At 37.6% G+C, this 18,830-nt stretch overlaps 1 protein-coding gene across 2 annotated transcripts in view; it reads right to left on the bottom strand.

Annotated features, from left to right (window-relative positions):
- Positions 1 to 1,745: 1,745 nt before the first annotated feature.
- Positions 1,746 to 18,830, bottom strand: part of LOC106057292 (FMRFamide receptor-like) — a 45,113-nt gene continuing 28,028 nt past the window's right edge. Inside the window, exons 5-9 of one of the 2 annotated variants that reach the window (XR_008774018.1) lie at positions 7,816 to 7,950; positions 7,262 to 7,415; positions 5,956 to 6,101; positions 2,228 to 5,017; positions 1,746 to 2,091 (exon numbers count right to left, since the gene is read on the bottom strand). Coding sequence is in view for 1 of the 2 variants with exons in the window: in XM_056005977.1 (XP_055861952.1) it covers positions 4,675 to 5,017; positions 5,956 to 6,101; positions 7,262 to 7,415; positions 7,816 to 7,950 (778 nt within the window). In the remaining variant the exon portion in view is untranslated. Of the gene's footprint in view, positions 5,018 to 5,955; positions 6,102 to 7,261; positions 7,416 to 7,815; positions 7,951 to 18,830 lie in introns of both variants that reach the window. The other variant, XM_056005977.1, reaches the window with a different exon arrangement.

The raw sequence follows: 18,830 nt of genomic DNA, 5'->3' as shown, positions 1-18,830 counted from the left end.
TAATTTTAATTTATATAACGCTGTTAACAAACAAAATGTAGGCTCATGGCACAGTGATAACATTACAAACATAAACTTGAGAGTTAAAATGATAAACTAGTCTTAAAAAGTTTTAAACATGTCTGTCTGAGATCAGTGGGGAGTGATAAACTAGTCTAAAAAAGTTTTAAACATGTCTGTCTGAGATCAGTGGGGAGTGATAAACTAGCCTAAAAAAGTTTTAAACATGTCTGTCTGAGATCAGTGGAGAGTGATAAACTAGTCTAAAAAAGTTTTAAACATGTCTGTCTGAGATCAGTGGGGAGTTTGGGGATTGACTGGGGATTAAATGAGGAGGCAATGAACTGATCAGAATTCTTGCTATACAGTTTTAAATTTAACAAATTACATTTTCAATTTTTACAAAAGTAAAGATTTTTATTTGTGAAAGAAAAATTATATTTCATTGCACCTTAAAGCCTTATTTGATTGGAGATAGGAATTTCCTAACATTTGTTTCAAATCAGTGTTGCTGGCACAGTGTCAGTGAATCATGATTGAAGGTCTAATATGCTTTTTTTTTCTTGCTTTTGTTTCATACTTTATCCATTGGGAATCCATAGTTATAATTTTTAATTACAAAAATATTCAGCACATAGATTTATTTTATTGTGTTGGATATTTATTAACTTGAAAGCCAGGATCAAGGGTCACGGCATCATTCTAGTTAAGATGTCAGAGTAATGTACAGGCTGATACTTCAAATGCAAGCTATCCCTTGAGTTCTTAAACATTTTAGGCACTTAATTACTTTTTAAAAATTTAACTTTTTTTTTTAGACAGTGTTAAAATAACTTTTTGTAAATAAAAAAAAAATTACTTCAACAAATAATATGTTATGAGGGTAAAAAAAAGTCTAGATGCAACAAATTATTTACAAAGATGTTGTTGGTACAGGCAGCTAAAAGAAATATTTTTTTAGGCCTCCAATGAAAAAAAATCATTATTGTTTTTGTGTTGTCTGTCTGTCCATTTGTAAATCTCAAAACCTTGAGGCTATATTGATATCCATTGTCAACATTATAATCATGTTAGAAATGCAATGGTTACTTGGTCTTCTGTTTAACTTATTCTTTAAGAGACATAAACATTTTTTGTCTTCAGTGACATGTGCACAAACATCAGAGCCAGGGAGTGTAGGGGCCATGAGCCAGGGAGTGTAGGGGCCAAGAGCCAGGGAGTGTTGGGGCCATGAGCCAGGGAGTGTAGGGGCCAAGAGCCAGGGAGTGTATGGGCCATGACCCAGGGAGTGTAGGGGCCATGAGCCAGGGAATGTAGGGCCTATGACCTGGGAAAACAGCGAGCCAGTGTGAGATCTAAGAGCTAACAAGCATAGGAGCTAAGCACCACGGTGTATTGGAAGACCTTGTCAACTGAAAATGTTTTTTTTTTTTTACTGGGACAAGGATGAAGATGGAAAAAAAAAAGGGGAGAGGATGAAGATATCTTAAAATCATGGCAAGAGTGGTCAAGATATTGAAATAGTTCTTACATCGCAGGCCTGCTACAGAAACGTATGGCTGTAATTTCCACAATTAACAATGATAGTATTTAAAAATTGCTCATGGGAAGTATCTAACCTTATCGTGCAATTGACTTTCTTTATACAAAGTTCATGTGAGTGTAAAAATTGTGAAAAAAAAAAAAAAAGCATGTATCAAAAATGGCAAACTATGCAAATTAAATTAAGTTAAAAAGTCTTGACATTTTAAAAATGAAATATTTTATTGGTACAAAGTTCTTCATCTCCAGATATCTTCCTGCAACAATGATTCTTTTGAAATAAAATCAAGTAGCTTTTTTTTTCAATTACAATATCCTCTTCTTCCAAATCAATATACATATTATGAATGAAGATATCTTTCCTTGGACTGGAATCACTTTTATGAATGTGTACACTTGAATAAAACATGAAATACAAACACTGAATGGGACATCAGAATGTACACAATGGCTTGAATGATACATGAGAATGTACACAAACACCTGAAAGATACATAAAATACAAATACTTGATAACACCTGAATTAGACAAGAAATGTACAAAAACAACTGAATGGGACATGAAAAAAATGAAATAAAACACTTGAATGAGACATAAAAAAATGAAATAAAAACACTTGAATGAGACATGAAAAAATGAAATAAAAACACTTGAATGAGACATGAAAAAATGAAATAAAAACACTTGAATGAGACATGAAAAAAATGAAATAAAAACACTTGAATGAGACATGAAAAAAATGAAATAAAAACACTTGAATGAGACATGAAAAAATGAAATAAAAACACTTGAATGAGACATAAAAAAATGAAATAAAAACACTTGAATGAGACATGAAAAAAATGAAATAAAAACACTTGAATGAGACATGAAAAAATGAAATAAAACACTTGAATGAGACATAAAAAAATGAAATAAAACACTTGAATGAGACATGAAAAAATGAAATAAAACACTTGAATGAGACATGAAAAAATGAAATAAAAACACTTGAATGAGACATAAAAAAATGAAATAAAAACACTTGAATGGGACATGAAAAAATGAAATAAAAACACTTGAATGGGACATAAAAAAATGAAATAAAAACACTTGATGGGACATGAAAAAATGAAATAAAACACTTGAATGAGACATAAAAAAATGAAATAAAAACACTTGAATGGGACATGAAAAAATGAAATAAAAACACTTGAATGGGACATAAAAAAATGAAATAAAAACACTTGAATGGGACATGAAAAAATGAAATAAAAACACTTGAATGGGACATAAAAAAATGAAATAAAACACTTGAATGAGACATGAAAAAATGAAATAAAAACGCTTGAATGAGACATGAAAAAAATGAAATAAAAACACTTGAATGAGACATGAAAAAATGAAATAAAAACACTTGAATGAGACATGAAAAAAATGAAATAAAAACACTTGAATGAGACATGAAAAAAATGAAATAAAAACACTTGAATGAGACATGAAAAAATGAAATAAAAACACTTGAATGAGACATGAAAAAATGAAATAAAAACACTTGAATGAGACATGAAAAAAATGAAATAAAAACACTTGAATGAGACATGAAAAAATGAAATAAAAACACTTGAATGAGACACGAACTATCCACAAACTCTTGAATAAGACATGAAATGTATACAAATACATGAATCAAACATAATTAATCATAAAATGTACAGAATGTCTGAACATCTTTAAAATTTTACACTCATTGGACTGTATATACGCTGTGCTTAATTTATACAATGTCTATTTATACTAGTAGGTTGAGTGATGTTAGAGTATCCTATTTCTATACTGGTATCCATCAAATCCAGGGAAATAAACATTATCAAGATAATACTATTGAATGGACCAAATCTTCTGATGATATGGGAAAGGGATTTGAACTCAAGATCATTGTGATAATAGTCTGGAGCCTGTATCTCATGACCAGGCAGCTACCCTCTTGGCCAACATATCAAGATAATATTATAACTTACTGCAATGGACAGGGGAAGGGGAGGAATGAGATACTGGTTAGTGTTACAAACACACCGTTTGGACTGAAGTATGCCACCATTAATTCGACCATTGCCAGGGAAAGTAAAGACAAGTGACCTTTGTGTTGACCATGCAACATTTTCTTTCTGTTGACTGTAAGAGTTTGAAGAGCCTTTTTTAAAATTTGAACAATTAAGTTGACTTGAAGCAGGACATTATGGTGCAAGTATCCATTCTGATGACTTTCTTCAGGCCTCAAAGTCCTTGTATTACACAAGTGTATGCAGTGTACTCTGGTTCAGTGTACTCTGGTTCACTGTATCTAGATTTCATTGTTAGTCTATCGTACTTTGTAGTTGGGCTTTCAACCTTCCTCGTAATATCATTGTGATCTCTTTAGCCATAAGTCTTGCTCTTACTAAATATCTAAAATTCCCCCAAAATTTTTAAATTTAAGACAGTAAACTGCTAGGTCTGCATGGGTAACTATGATCACTATTCTATGATCTTTATTTCCACGTTTTATCCATGGAATATTCCAGACTAGTTCAGCAGAATTTAACATCATTTCAACAGCTCAAGGACAAATTCTTTTATACAGCTAAATATAACCGGCAGTGAATAATTTAAAAAAACAGAAAGAGGAATAACCAGCATTCCTTTTAATGTGGAGAAAATACAAAATTCTCTAAAATCCCAAGTTTTAGCTCAAAGACAAAGTTCTTCAAATACTGAGTTCTAGGCCAGGAACAAAGTTCTTCAAATATTGAGTTCTAGGCCAGGAACAAAGTTCTCCAAGTATTTTTTACTAGTCCTGAAATGTTTACCTTAATTTGTTCATAATTGTTTTCTACATATGACCTTAAATCATAACATATCTATATATATGCACAAAATTCTGCTGATGTTTTTTCTTGTTTCAGTACTAATAATGGTTTAATGTAGTCAAACAAAAAATCCCCAAAACAAGGCTTCATTGATAAAAGGCTTAGCAGTCAATCTTTGATGGACTAGTTATTGTTCAGTTTAATTTTTTTTTTAAACTTTGGATTTAAGCTGCAGCTGATTTAGCAAAATTTAAGGCTAATCTCTGTGCTCAGAATAAGGCCAAACCAAAGAAACACTTAGATTTATGTCATGCTCTTCAAATAGGGCTCGCTGTGGTATTTGGTCACAGAACTAGTCTTTGAACTCTTTGTACTGCTGCTAGAGATGCTGCCCTCTGATGGGCGCGCTTGGTAGCAACTGATGTTAGCGGTGACAAATTCCCAACTGGTCCAATTCTTGTACCTGGCCACTGTGGGCTTTGTATTCTTTGTGGTCAAGGCTATGGTGGCCCTAATACGCTGTGGACCTAAGCATGGGAAAAACACTCGGCAGAACATGTCCCTAAATTTTCGCCCAGAAGCACAGTAGATGAGGAAGTTGAGAGCTGAGTTTATTTCAGTAATTAGGTCAGCACACGCTGTGAATCTGAAAAGTACAAAGTAATTAATAGTTATAAACAAAACCAGGAATTTCAAACCTTTTTTTTTTTCTTTTTCCTGTTTATTACTGATTTTCATAAAATGGAAGCTAATCAGATAATAGCAAGCTTTTTTTGATGTATGCGGTGTACAGAATAAGGAAGTATTAATAAACTATACATTTTAAAACTGTAGAAAAAGTGCAGATTACTCTAAGCGTTAGTGTGGAAATCTCCAATAATAAAAGTTATGAAATTCTTAATCTCATGCTGTTAATCTAGATCATGTTTTCTAGCTTATGGTTTTGTTCTGCCCTACTTGCTTTGACAGCTCTTCTACCACCATACTTACCCAACTATATTCAATTGTTTCTTCTAGCACTGGCTAATTTTTACTAGATTGATTATTTATTAATATATTTGTTCTGTAAAATATATTTTAAGTTTTCCTTTCACACCTTTTTGATCTATATTGCAGATGATGCTAAGGTCTTGTTTCTTAGGCCTATCGTTAATGAGCAGGGTGTCATGTGGCCAGCACAATGACTAACCGCCTTTACTTTACCAAAGTAAAGTCAGGTACCCATTAGAGATTGGTGGAAACAGGGGTGTAATTAAAAATAATAAAAATACCAGTCTTTACTGAGATTCAAACCTGGGATCTCAGTTTCGGAAGACAAGCACTTAACCACTCAGCCACCTCGCCCCCAAAATATATGTCGAGAGACATTTAATATTTTAAAACATCAAAGAACAATAACTCATCCATCAAAATTTTAGTTTCAATGTATGTATTGTACTTCATAATACAACAATATCTTATTTATCAATCATAAAAAAAAATAAAAGTTTTACAAAAAGAAAAAAATTAAATAATTCATAGGCTACTTTATATATTCAATGATAATACACATATAATTTACCAAAAAAGTATCTGAATACTTACCTTTGTACAATTTTGGGTGACTGACTGTATGAATAAATGCCAGCAGTCAAAACAAAGGAAGAGGCTTCTAGGATCTCAAACAGGAAAAATATGGCTGTCATGCAGAAAACCATGATGGTCAGCCGATACTCAGAGTTGACACCATTCTGGGGAGGAGAAAAACATTATCAAGTGATACTTAAGTGGACTATTTCATGAAGGACAAAAAAAAATATAAAGACTCCGAACCAAGCCCTGCCAAAACACAGAGGAACATCAACAGCTTGAGAATATATGGACCCCCAAACACTCATGCACTGACATAATGAAGCTTATTAACGCATACACTTTCAATGCATGTAACTCCAATACCTGCAAACAGCGACAAAGGGAGTTAAAAAGACTCAAAAATAGCGTTTTTAATGCTGCAGGGGCAAAGGACTGTATAGAAAATACAATAAACATGCATATAGGTAACCCTGCCGGACCAAGTTACAACAAACGACATTTGGGTCACAAGGCCTTCATTTGTTTGGTTTGTAGCTGATGAATTTTAAGGCCTCGTGACCAAAAAACGCCCTTTGTTTTTCCTTGGTCCGGCAGCAAAAAAGGGAGATAAACTATTTTCATATTCTTCTTGGCATTTTATGTGTTATTTTCCCTTTCCCCATCACTGAATGATGGTCGTGTGGTCAAGTAGCATACATTTTGGAATGTTGTCTTGACTATCCAGAGTTTGAAATCTGACTGCTTTCACCTCCTTGTGTTCTGCAGAAGGCTTAAGCCAGGGCCTACTGAAGGCAAGGCTGAAGCTTGTAAAAACAAACACAAATTAAAAAAAAAGATTTACTGGTAGATTCTTCTTAAGCTTATAAGATGATGTTAACACACAGAAATTAAAAGTTGAGCTAAAATTTTAGCAAACATATTTTTATTTTCCTATGCATCTGATAAACTTTGTAAGCCTATTAGAAATACAGAGAACATAGTAGGCATATGACAAGGGCATTCTGGCAAATGCCAGGTGGGCCGGCACTAAACAGGTCGTAAGCATTGTAAATATTTTATAATACTCTTTTATAAAAGGGGCCTCCTACAGCATCACATTTTGCCCTCACATTTTATAAAAGATCTTTTACAGACTTTACAATCAGTGGTGAAACAATCATGGCACAATGAGGCTCTATGCACCTGGCTATGCTCATGATATGTGTAATGCAATGAATGGGCAGACCTATAATATATGCTAATGCCAGGGCTGATTTTGAGACCCAGCCCACTCCTGTGCTCTCTGGTTCTACAAGAAATATAAATATAAAGACTTTACCATAGCTCCAGCTGGACTCCTGCTCTTCCTCAGCACCCTCAATAAATTGATGTTGACTGCAACCAAAAGAAGGAAAGGGATGATGAAGTTGACAGCCATGAGGATCCACTTGCTGAATATCTCAATGTAGAAATAAGAATTCCCAAATGGAGTGCTTCATTATGAGGAAAAAAAAAGAGGTCTATCTGCACAATCTAATGACATCATTAATAGTAATAATAGTGTAGTAATCTCTAGCCCTATACCAAGTTATGACGTAGCTTACAAATGCTTAAGGAGTCATTTGACGACAATTAGTCATTTAATTAGATTAGTATTAGGTACAGAAAAAGTTATAACAAACTGGACATGTCTTTTTTTTTTTTAGCATAGCCTAATTAAAAATCAAATGCGTAGCACCGTAGGAATAGATTAACAGATCTCATATATGATATTCTGAAAAATCTGTAAGTCATGATATAGATACATAGCCCGACATAGGCCTACTCGTAAATTTAGATCAGTATATCTTATAAGTCTAGATCTATAAATAATCTACTAATTTAGTAACTTACCTGCTAAACTTTAATTGATAGGATTGTGTACTATTTTGCCAGATGTAGCTATTGTCATATGCCAGGTATGTGGGCACGTGGAAAACTATGCCAAATATTAGAATGCAGGCCATGGCAAAAGCCGCTATTTTCTTACTGTAAGAAAAGAAACAGTTTGTTAGCGGCAGGTGAATGAAAATATAGGATTGGAGCGGTCTGTCTTTCACGTTTAGATTTCCGAAACAAACCATCGCATGTATCGGTGTATTGGATGGCTGCCTAGTATGGTATGCGTGTCAGAATGTACTCCCGATGATCCTGAGTTCGAATCCTATCAGCTACCATCCTGCAGGAGGTTTTCGCTTGGAAGTAATCATCTTTATTTCTGAAGGAAATTTCCGAGCTCTTGAAATGTAGAGTGAAGTGGTTATCGTGCACAGAATAGTCTTCAAATAGTCTTGAAGCAACGACTACATGGTCTTTAAAATTAAATAGGACCTATTCATACAAACTTAAACCATTTATGAAATAAAATCTTTATATAGTCCGTACAGAAGATCTGCTGGTGCATGTGTACCTAGAAGACTAAATGAAACATTGTAAAATGTTTAACATGTTTCGTATGTTCCTTCATAGTGGAAGAGAATCTACTTCCTAGTCCAAAGCTCCTATGAACCCGAAACCATCGAGACGACCGAACCACAGTCCAGCGCGCATACCGCACGACCAGGTAGCCGTATACATCGCAACTGGATAAGGATATCTCAATAATGAGGAGAGAGAAATAGAGAGAAAGAGAGAGGGGGTTTATGAAGCTAAATTGATCATTATTGCATTTATCCATATTTATGAGCAACTTATCTTTTCTCCACGGGATAATCATGACAGACATGACGTCATAAAAATCACACTTATAAGCTAAAAATGTCGCTAAACAGTAAAGTCTCTTCTTCCACTTTTCCATATTCTCCCCCATTGTCATCATCGGGGCGCCGTTGCTGAGTGTTTAAGAGCTTCACTTCCGAACCTGGGGGTCCTGCAGACTGGAATTTTTGAATTTCGGGATTTTTAAAGCGCCTCTGAGTCCACCCAACTCTCATGGGTGACTTTAGTTGGGGAAAGTAAAGGCGGTAGGTCAATGTGCTGGTACATGACACACTGCTCGTTAACCGTTGGCGGCCAAAGAAACAAGAGGACCTGAACATCAATGTCAAGGACGCCTGCCATATTAAAAGGTCATTGTTGCCAATTAAATAATAAAAAAATTACTTTTCTCTACAAGCGTAAGAACTTACAAAATCAATTCATACACTTCAGAAAGGTGCTAAAAAAAAGTTATATGGATTATGAAAATACTTTGCTTAACAATACTTCAGTATTCTCTTAACCGGATTCACCAAAAAAAAAATAAAAAAATTGCTATTTATGGATTTGCTTCGTTGTAGGAGTATCTCCAATAAGGCGGCTCACATTGGATCACATACATCCCACCCCCGCCTTTTTGTTTTCTCTCTCTCTCTCATTCTCCCTTTTGGATTCCTCCTGGCCAAGGTCACTTTTGGTGAATCGCAGTACTTAATCGATAAGTCCCTTATTTATATTCCAGCCACTTAATGCAGACGTCATCAAAGGGAAGACGTGTATCTAGGTCACGCAATCCAGCCATAGGATTTGGTGTTAAATCTTTAATTTTCCAGTAAACATCGAACTCTCTCTAAAGTTCGATTAGAAATAAAAGGGGGGGGGGGTCTATTACGTCTCAATTCTTTATCATTGCCAAAAAAAAAATTCTCATTTTAAAAGTCCTAGTAAGCAAGCTGTTGCCGTTGGAGACATATATTACTGCGCCGCGGTTAGTCAGTTGAGCACATCCGCGTCTAGAAAGTCCTTTATGTCTATCGATGTGTTAGCAAATAATACGCCAAGTACTGCGTGAAGTATTTTCGCTTTGCTACTGACGTGATTTATCACAATCAGGGCCGGATTTAGACGTGATAAAGCCCTGAGTTATTAGAGATACGGGGCCCCTTGTACGGCATTTTTTTCCTTTGCTCTTTCTTCAAAGTGATTGAAATTATTCCTGTACCCATTTTTTTGAGGGCTCCCGGGCAATTGGGGCCCCTTAGCTACTCCTTAAGTTGGTTAAGATGATGCAGGTTTAATAATATTTTTTTTTTCAAAAAGGACAATGTGTAAATCAGCTGCTTACTTAAAACCGGCCCAGTAAAGATTAATGAAGCAGAGTGCTAAGAGGATTGATCTAGATTTTAAAGTTTGAAGGCGCACATGATTAATCAAGTTTGGCTGAAACAGAGAGCAATCGCAATTTTTGTTAGGACAGCGGAACAATTAAAGGATACTGAAGCGAAGGTTGGCTGAGACAGGGGGCAAGTCTATTGTTTACTAGGAGAAAGAAATTATTAAAGGATGCTGACGCGAAAAGTTGGTTGGGGCACAGCAGAGGACTAGTTTAAATAATGTTCGCTAGCTTAATGGAATCTATCTGTTAGTTAAAGTATGATTGATTGGCATGATCTATATTGTTATAAACTTGGTGGTGGCACAGAGAGGGATAGTGGTGTGTGTGTAGTCAGCCGACGCAAATCGCCCCAGGCCAGCGCTAGACGAGCGGTCAACCGTGACGAGGTACGACTGTCAGCCGAGTCGTGTCAAAAGGACAGTTCGGGAAGGATCGCAGCGTCACGAGAGTTGTAGTCACCTGACCACCTAGAAACGTCGAGCGGCGTTCTGTCCGGTTCGAGAAGGCCAGTAGGGACCCTATATAAAGAGCGGAGGTGTCGCAGTCAAGAAGGTTCAGAAAGCGGGTTCACGACAGGAGTTCAGAACACGGTCGACTACAGCACAGTTCAACGGTGTGGTTCTGTACGGAGCATTACGACGGTTCAGTGCGGAGTACTGTCAAGTACAGTTGAGACGAACGGCGTCTTGATCTTGGTCTGTGATCGAGTCCGACACAACGAGCCCAAGTGTGTGAAGTCAGTCCCGAACTGTTGAACCCAGTGCAAGCCCGGAACGAGACGGAGAGGCCAGTGCAAGACTTGATACGGCGGAACGGTGTTATTGGAGAGATATTTGTACTGTTCTACGTGCTGCCAATTGTACAGTATTGGCTGTTATTTATGGACATTAAACCTTTACGTTATTTTGGAGCCCTGACTTGTCAAGTTCTTTAAGTTGGTGGTGTATGGTGCAGTTTGCAGAGAGCCTGGATAGTGAGATTCGTAACAATATAAATTAAAAGACGTAGACTATTATAGATACTGTCATTAAGTCCGAAGATTTAGAAAAGTATGGTATTTCACAAGTATATAGGCCTACCCAGCCGTGACCTATATATCTTGCCATAACTTCCACAAAGTTCTGTGCCGTATGACACCAATTTAAACAACATATGATCTGAACTATTTGTGATTGTTATTATCTTTAAAAAAATCTTTTGCACTTAAATTAAAAAAAAAAACAATAATAGAAAATGCACTTTAATGTGGCATTCTTATTGCGCTATTTATTTATTTTTTATAAATATAAATAAAAACTTTGCACATCAAACTTGCCATTGTCTTTAAAAAAATCATGCCAATTCAGAAGATCCCAAAGACGTGCGAACGCATTCATGCAAGAAACAGTTCCAGGAAAACAGAAGATGGCAGACAAAAGGAACGACCGGAAGTCAACATCAATGATTGGACGAGCCGTAAGCCAATTAGAATATTAAGAAACAGCATAAAGGAGTGAACTGGAGGGTAGACAACTCGCGGTGCACTAACGGTCCAGCAGACTTCAGGATAGGAGTAGGTGAAGGTCACATTAAAGTTATACGATTACTAATTTCTTGTAAACATATTTTTTTTTAAAACATAGGCTAATTAAGTCAAAGTCACTCAGTACAAAATAAAGCAATACCCAGTACTAGTGGCATGAAGTATGGAATCATCTTTTTTAAGTATATTACGTGACTGATTTCTGTGTGTAACAGTTTCTTCCTCAGATTACTTCGTTTACAAAAAATTGTCCAAAACACTTTGAAGATAATCTTTAAAAAACAGAAATGGAGAGAGAGAAAGAGAAAAAGAATAAGATAATGAGACAGAGAGGCCAAGAAAGATAAAGAGAGAAAGCAAGAGCGATAATAAATGAAATGAAGAGAGAGAAAGAGATATATAGATAGAAAAAGCAAGAGAGAGAGAGAGAGAGAGAGAAAATCGAAAAGTTATGCAAGAGAAGGAGGGAAAGACTGAAGTAGAGAGGGAGAGAAATAAAAAGGGAGCATTGAGAAGAAATTAAACAAAATCAAATTCAGAGAGAGAGAGAGAGAGTAAATTTAACATTTATGTCTCTCCAATATTAATCGATTCATGTTTTTAACCACGTGACCAGCTAATGACCGTCTGCGTCCACAGTATCATCGATGAAAGAAAATAGTGTGTTTATATAGGCCAGGGTATGTTGACACCACGACTTACATTTCCGCTTGACCTAAGCGCCAGCATTGACCCAAGTCTCTGGCAGACCTGCTTGCAAGGGTGGGCGCCACTTGTTACGAGCAGATGAGACTCTTAATCACACACCAAACAGACTCGTATATATATAGTATATAATGAGGACTTTAATCTCGATACAACAAATAGTAATACGTCAATTAGATCTTCGTTTACATCTTCCATTTCTAAATCCACTCTCTAACTCTTTCAACAGCATTCGCACCATTCCACATTCACGCTTTGCTGCGCACGTAACACCCAGAATGACCTGATCCTCTCGAGCCAGTGAGGGGTAATGTGCTTGGTCACTGGGACACTCGACTCTAATTTTTTCTATCCTGGACCCTGAGATTCTATTGGCCGCCTTCAGTCGGTTAGACGACTTATGCTTACCTCACAGAGAAGTTATGGCTAAAAGGTACCTTCAGTGAAGTCCAGTAGGGCGTCGGCGCCGTAGTAGCGCCATTATCCCGTTGGTCGTTAGAAAGGCTTTTATCCAACAACCAGGCCTGGACATGGGGGCTCTTCACCCCTGTCCTGTCAGAGGGCTCCCAACGGTAAACGGCCATGCTGATTGAATGGGCAAAATCGGACCGTGCCGTGTGCACAGCGCACCGTCCCCGTTCTCTAGACCCACTCGCAATAAGTGGCCGAGAACAGTGCTGACTGCGGGGAGCTTGTCCCATATTCCTATATTGTTGCCGCCATAATTCCGTGCAAGGGTCGCCACTCCAGGCTCCTGGTTCTGATGGCGACCCCTTTAGTGGAACGGCGTGGCGGACTGCTAAAAGGTACCAGAAAGCTTAAAAAGAGTTCCCTTCGACGCCGCTGTTTTCCAAACTGTATCGGCACCTGCCATTCTTTTGGACACATCAGCTGAGTGAAAAGTGGGCGATAATGTTCCGACCTTCTTATCTAGTGCCCAGGCATTCGTCTAATTTCTATTAGATGAACCATTGTCATATGACTCGCCATGCTTTCGTATCACTAGTCAACTCGTTGATGTTTTCTGCTGTTCTTCTTAGGCGTCTCATTGCTAAGTTTTATTTTCTCTCTGCTGTTGCATTTAACCCATTATCGTTTTGTTTTAATTGAGTGTTGGACTAATGGAGAAGCATACAAGTCAGACATTTCACATCATTCTCGAATCCTTCAGATGATCACAAATATCTTGCTGAGCGACGCTTTCGTTTATTCTAGTTCCTAGATGCACACCTCCTCTGCATGCTAACTTTTCCCATAATGCGTGTATGCTGCCATATAAATTCCCATAATGCTTGTATATGCGATATATTTTAAAGGAAGTTTCTAAAAAAGTTCCCATCTCAGACCTTGCGATCGATTATAAAAAGGTCATCTGTTTCTGTGATCCACGGTTAACGAGGGTGTCATGTGGCCAGCACAACGACCAACCGCCTTTACTTTTCCCCAACTATTGTCAGGTAAGACGGGTTAGACCCATTAGAATTGGCTGAACTAAAAATTCGAAAATTTAAAATCCCAGTCTTCACAAAGATTCGAACTCGGGACCCGGAGCGTTAGCCAAGCGCTTTACCACTCAGCTACCGCAACTCCAAAGGAAGTTTCTACTTTTTGAATAAGCCCAAACTGTTTAGAAAATAGTGTCAAGTTGGAGAAGACGTTTTATAAAAAAAACTGGATTGGTTTTCAGGATTGTTTATTATATTACTGTCTCTCAAATGTGCTGTTGAAACTTGAACTAAAATACTTTCAAGAGCTACAATAGACAAGAGAAATAGCTGGGTCAGTTTGCGTAATGGCTGGTCAATTACTGTTTGTCGGGATTTTAAAAAAAATGGAGTCCCGATCCCCCTCTCTCTGCTGTAAGCCATCTCAAGGAGACATGGGTTAATTAACTCCGGAAAATGAAAACAGTTACTCAGACCCAGCCAGTGTGTGGCTTCGTTTCCGACCCTCAGGGTATCCAGCGACCTTCTTTACAAGACAACAATTTGTGGTTGAAACTGGTACGGACAAAGGACTGTTAATTGCTGAGTCTAAAAATCATATTTTTTGCCCGTTAGTACTTTAGTAAGCGTACAACCTACTTTCTTTTAAAATCTCAATGAAGTCACGAGAAAAGTGATAAAAAAAAAAAAAAACCAAACAAACCCAAACAAACATTAAACGAATTCATTGTTTACTTCACCGGTATCAGAGAAGCCCTAACTACGGCCCGTTGGTCATATCCGGTTCGTAAAGCAGCGCTATCCGGCCCTTATGAAACTTCTGTAGAGGCAGGGCTGACCTTAGGTAACTGGAGGCCTTAGGCGAAGTGAATTCGGTGGCCCCCAAATAAAAAAAAAACTAAATAAATAATAAACACCGAATAATAAAATTATGCAATTTACTCAAAACCTACCAGTATCCAAATCTAAGCCAATAAGTAACTGAAATTCATGTAGCGCTATTTTGACAATCCATGCATAGGATTACGTAATCTTCGTGCTGGTGTCATAATCATTCAATAAACCAGACTCAAAATAAAGTTTCACCAAAAGGAAACAACAAGGGTCTTCTAGCTTATGTAGTCAAACAAGTCTATAGACTTTAAGTCTGTCTGCCCGTCTGCGGTAAAGCGCTTGGCTTCCGAACCGGGTTCGAATCCTGGTGAAGTCTGCGATATTTAAATTTGAGATCTTTGGGCTCGTCTGAGTCCGACCAGCTCTAATGGGTACCTGACATTAGTAGGGGAAAGTAAAGGCAGTTGGTATTTGTGCTGGCCACATGACACCCTCATTTTTCATATAATAATTATTTTAATAATAATTTTTATTATCCATAATGAAATTTGTCTTACAATTTGTGCATTGCACCGAACAAAACATTATTACTATTGGAAAAAACACTCACAACAGATTCACATAAAAGTAACACGTGATATGTTTATATCAGATAGTTGAATTAAATTTAACTAGTCGACCCAAGGCGTAGCATACGCCGCTATTTTGCATGGTCGGCCTTAGGGCACTATGCGACCGCACTGGGCCCCGCACTGTCATAGGCCCCACGCTAATCCTAGGTGTAAATATTTAATTCAAACCATTTTATAACATATAACAGATTTCCTGCGGCCTCCTGATTTACCAGGAGCTCCTGGAAATCTCCTGAAATAGATGATTTAATTGCCTGTATTTGTAATAGGTATTTTGTATTTCCTTTGTGATGGTAAAATCACAAAATCCTGACTCACAGGGCGCTTTTTGTTTTATTTTTAAATCTTTCTAATTTTCTTTTGAATGTTTCTTACAAACAGTTATTCAAATGTTTTTTGCTTTTTTTTTTTTTTACCGATAACCTTACTAGCAGTATTAAGGATTTTATGGAGATTATTTATATTTTTTTATTGTTAATATTATATTTTGAAAATTTATAAAGGTCAAACCCGAGTTTTCACTACGTGGCCAGTCATCTAGAAATAGCTTTCACAAAGATCTACTTAAAGTGTCGAATATCTAGGAAAATCGTTAGAGCCGTTACAGAGATCCGTGCCCACCCAGTGTCCAGCTTCTTGAGCCCATGAACCGTATGCAGGAAGAGAGAAATTGTAAAAACATACACGGGAGTAATGTTGATAAGAATTGTATTGCATAATGTTGTTAGTCGTTGTGCTAATTACACAATACCATGGTAACTGATGTATAAAGACTGAACTAGTGTTGTTCTTATTTCGCTCTGTCATTATTATTGAGCGATTCTTCAGAAATATACATAAAAGATTCCGATTGCATGATCTGTGTCGTGTCCTGTCTGTAGCGACTCAAAGCTTGCTGGTTTCCATTGGATCGCTTTCATTTGTATGCACAGATGAGATTGGTTCCGATAAATATGTCCATGTTGACTTGATGTCACAATGAATACATTGAAAGTGATCTCCCCTGAGATGAAATGTGGGCGGGCTGCCATGACCTAGATAAACAGTGATAACTTTCGGAGATCGGCAGGGTGCATTAGAATAGAGGTTCTCGAACTTTTTCAGTTCAGGTACCCCTTTACAAGTCATATAGCTCCTCCTTCGTGATCGAAGATGAGCACATTTTCTCATATCCTATGAAAACGAAGATGACTGTAAAGCCCAATCCTCGCTTAAAAAACCCGGCCGCATACGTGGCATGGGTGGGTTAGGTCAGTTGCAGAAAGGCCTGCTTCTTCTCTCAGCTTTTTGTTGGTTCAGCGCTCTTTTAAGCTGGACATTCTTCTTGATTCATATCTTGAGACTCCGAGACTCACAGCTTCACGCCATGAGGAGCGATCAAGAGCTGGTGCTTCCCAGCTGTGAATGTCGATATCACACTCCCTGAAGGAGCTCTTGAGAGTGTCTTTATAGCGCTTGTATTGACCCCCCTGGGAGCGCTTTCCTGCACACAACTCCCCGTACAGTGGTCATTATGGGGAGGTCATTGTCTGGCATGCGGACCACATGTCCCGACCATCGAACTTGCATTGATACTGTTCATGTTGGACAGCTTTAAGATTTCTGTGTCTGGTCTGTGGTCGGACCAACGTACCAAACAACTCAGGCGATGTTAGCGGACCCCCGACACAGCCGGATTTATCTGCCAAAATCACATATTTCTAAAGCTGCTAGCATAATCAAACTCTCCGCAAGCTTGTGTGCTTTTTTTGCTCTACGCTATTCGCAATGTAATAATATATGAAGCCTTAAGAACTGTTTCATTCACTGTTGTCACATTGTTAATTATTTTCTGCTGATTTCTTTAAACATCAACGAGATTTCCTTTCAGTTCATTATGATTTTTTACAAGATGACGCTTCAGTTGAGCAGGTTTCAAACTTTTTGGCTTAACAATGTTACCTTTGTACAGTAGAAATACGAATTGCAAATATTCAGGAGCATATTTATGGAAAGAAAAAGTGTGCAATACTGAGATCCTTGCGCGAACAGGTATTCCCAGCATTTTTACAGCCTTCAGACAACGCCACTTGCGCTGGCTTGGACATGTTCGGCGGATGGAGGACAATCGCATCCCGAAAGTCATCCTCTACGGACAACTCCCGACTGGCTCAAGAAAAACTGGTCAACCCCACCTCCGTTACATAGATGTAATAAAACGGGATCACAAATCAGTGAACACCAATACTGACCATTGGAAATACATAGCTCTAGATATTGATATTCATATTGATATTGTAATAACTTAAGGGAGGCAAACTCAACGAGGCACATATATCTTTATTTACACGACATCACAAGTTCATAAAACATCATCTTTCTTAGGCACAGTCTTTTCACTTCGGCTCTCAACTTGGGCGGAAATCGTTTTTCCTCTCTTCTTCCTAATGTTGACATCCTTTTAGGTTTAGTCTATCACAGTGCGCACCTTCTAGCACTAGCCTGGATGGCGGTGCGCATTGCAGAGTTATAACAATATTCATGCGTAAAATATATTTCTTTCACAGGACTGTTAATAATGATTGTTGTTTTGCCAAGATGCATCTACTCTAGTTATAGAATAGTTCGTAATTGACAAATTAAACAGTAGTGAGGGGCCAGTTGATTAGTTTTCAAATTATGTGATCGGTTTAAACTTGGAAGCGTGGTCGAGAGGCTAAGTGCGCTTGAACTTAGCTTGTCTTGGCTAACCTAGAAGGGGGCTCGAGGTTCGACACCCAACTGAGCGCCTAAAGGCAGCACGGAAAACCAATTCCTAGATACCCCCTCCCCCCACTGGTCCACAAATGAGATTGGACCAAAGCGCCCTGAGCATGCTTTAAGCATGAAAGTAGCGCTATATAAAAGCTATAATAATAATAATAATAATATACATTATTATAAATGTAGGCTCTATAGAAATATCATCTATGAACCCTTACAGTCGTCTCTAGGACCCCTGAGGGGACGCGGACCACATTTTGAGAACCACTGCTTTAGAACACATGACTTCTAGATATCCAATAGATTTCCGACTTGTCACAGAAAAACTGAAAATAACAGTTGTTTTTTTTAGGAACAAAAAGGGGGGGGGGGGGGGAGAGAGAGTAACCGATGCACTGACCTGTACATACCCGGATACAGTTTGTTTTCAAATGGTTAATTCATGTGTGCTCTACAACGGCATCATTCACTGAATCTTTGAGTTTCAATTGATTTACGTTTCGAAAAACAAACCAAAAACTATGATGTTATGTTAGGATGAACATTTGTTTGGGTTCGAGAGTTCGAAAGAGTTTTTCTTCGAAATGAGAGGGATAAGAAGAAAGAGAGAGAGAGAGGAGAATGAGTTTTGGGGGGGGGGGAGAAGAGAGAGGACAATGTCAAATAGATTGATGTTCTTTTCTTATTCCCTCTTCTAGGACAACTTCGTACAAGAACTCCTTCTTCCGAGGGCCATTGGAACACTGAGAAGATTGACTTCTTCATTTCTCTCTATGTAGGACGTACACATCTTTTTTCTTTTAAAGTATCGGTACTGTCATTTGTCATTTATAAGTTGTGAGAAATAGAGAAAGAGACAAACAGATAGATATTCAGAGAGAGAGAGAGAGAAAGAG

This window comes from Biomphalaria glabrata, chromosome 12 (assembly GCF_947242115.1).
Source record: "Biomphalaria glabrata chromosome 12, xgBioGlab47.1, whole genome shotgun sequence".
In the NCBI taxonomy this organism is placed as follows: domain Eukaryota; kingdom Metazoa; phylum Mollusca; class Gastropoda; family Planorbidae; genus Biomphalaria; species Biomphalaria glabrata.
The sequence above is the reverse complement of the archived record's forward strand: the minus strand, read 5'-3'. Positions and strand labels throughout refer to the sequence as shown.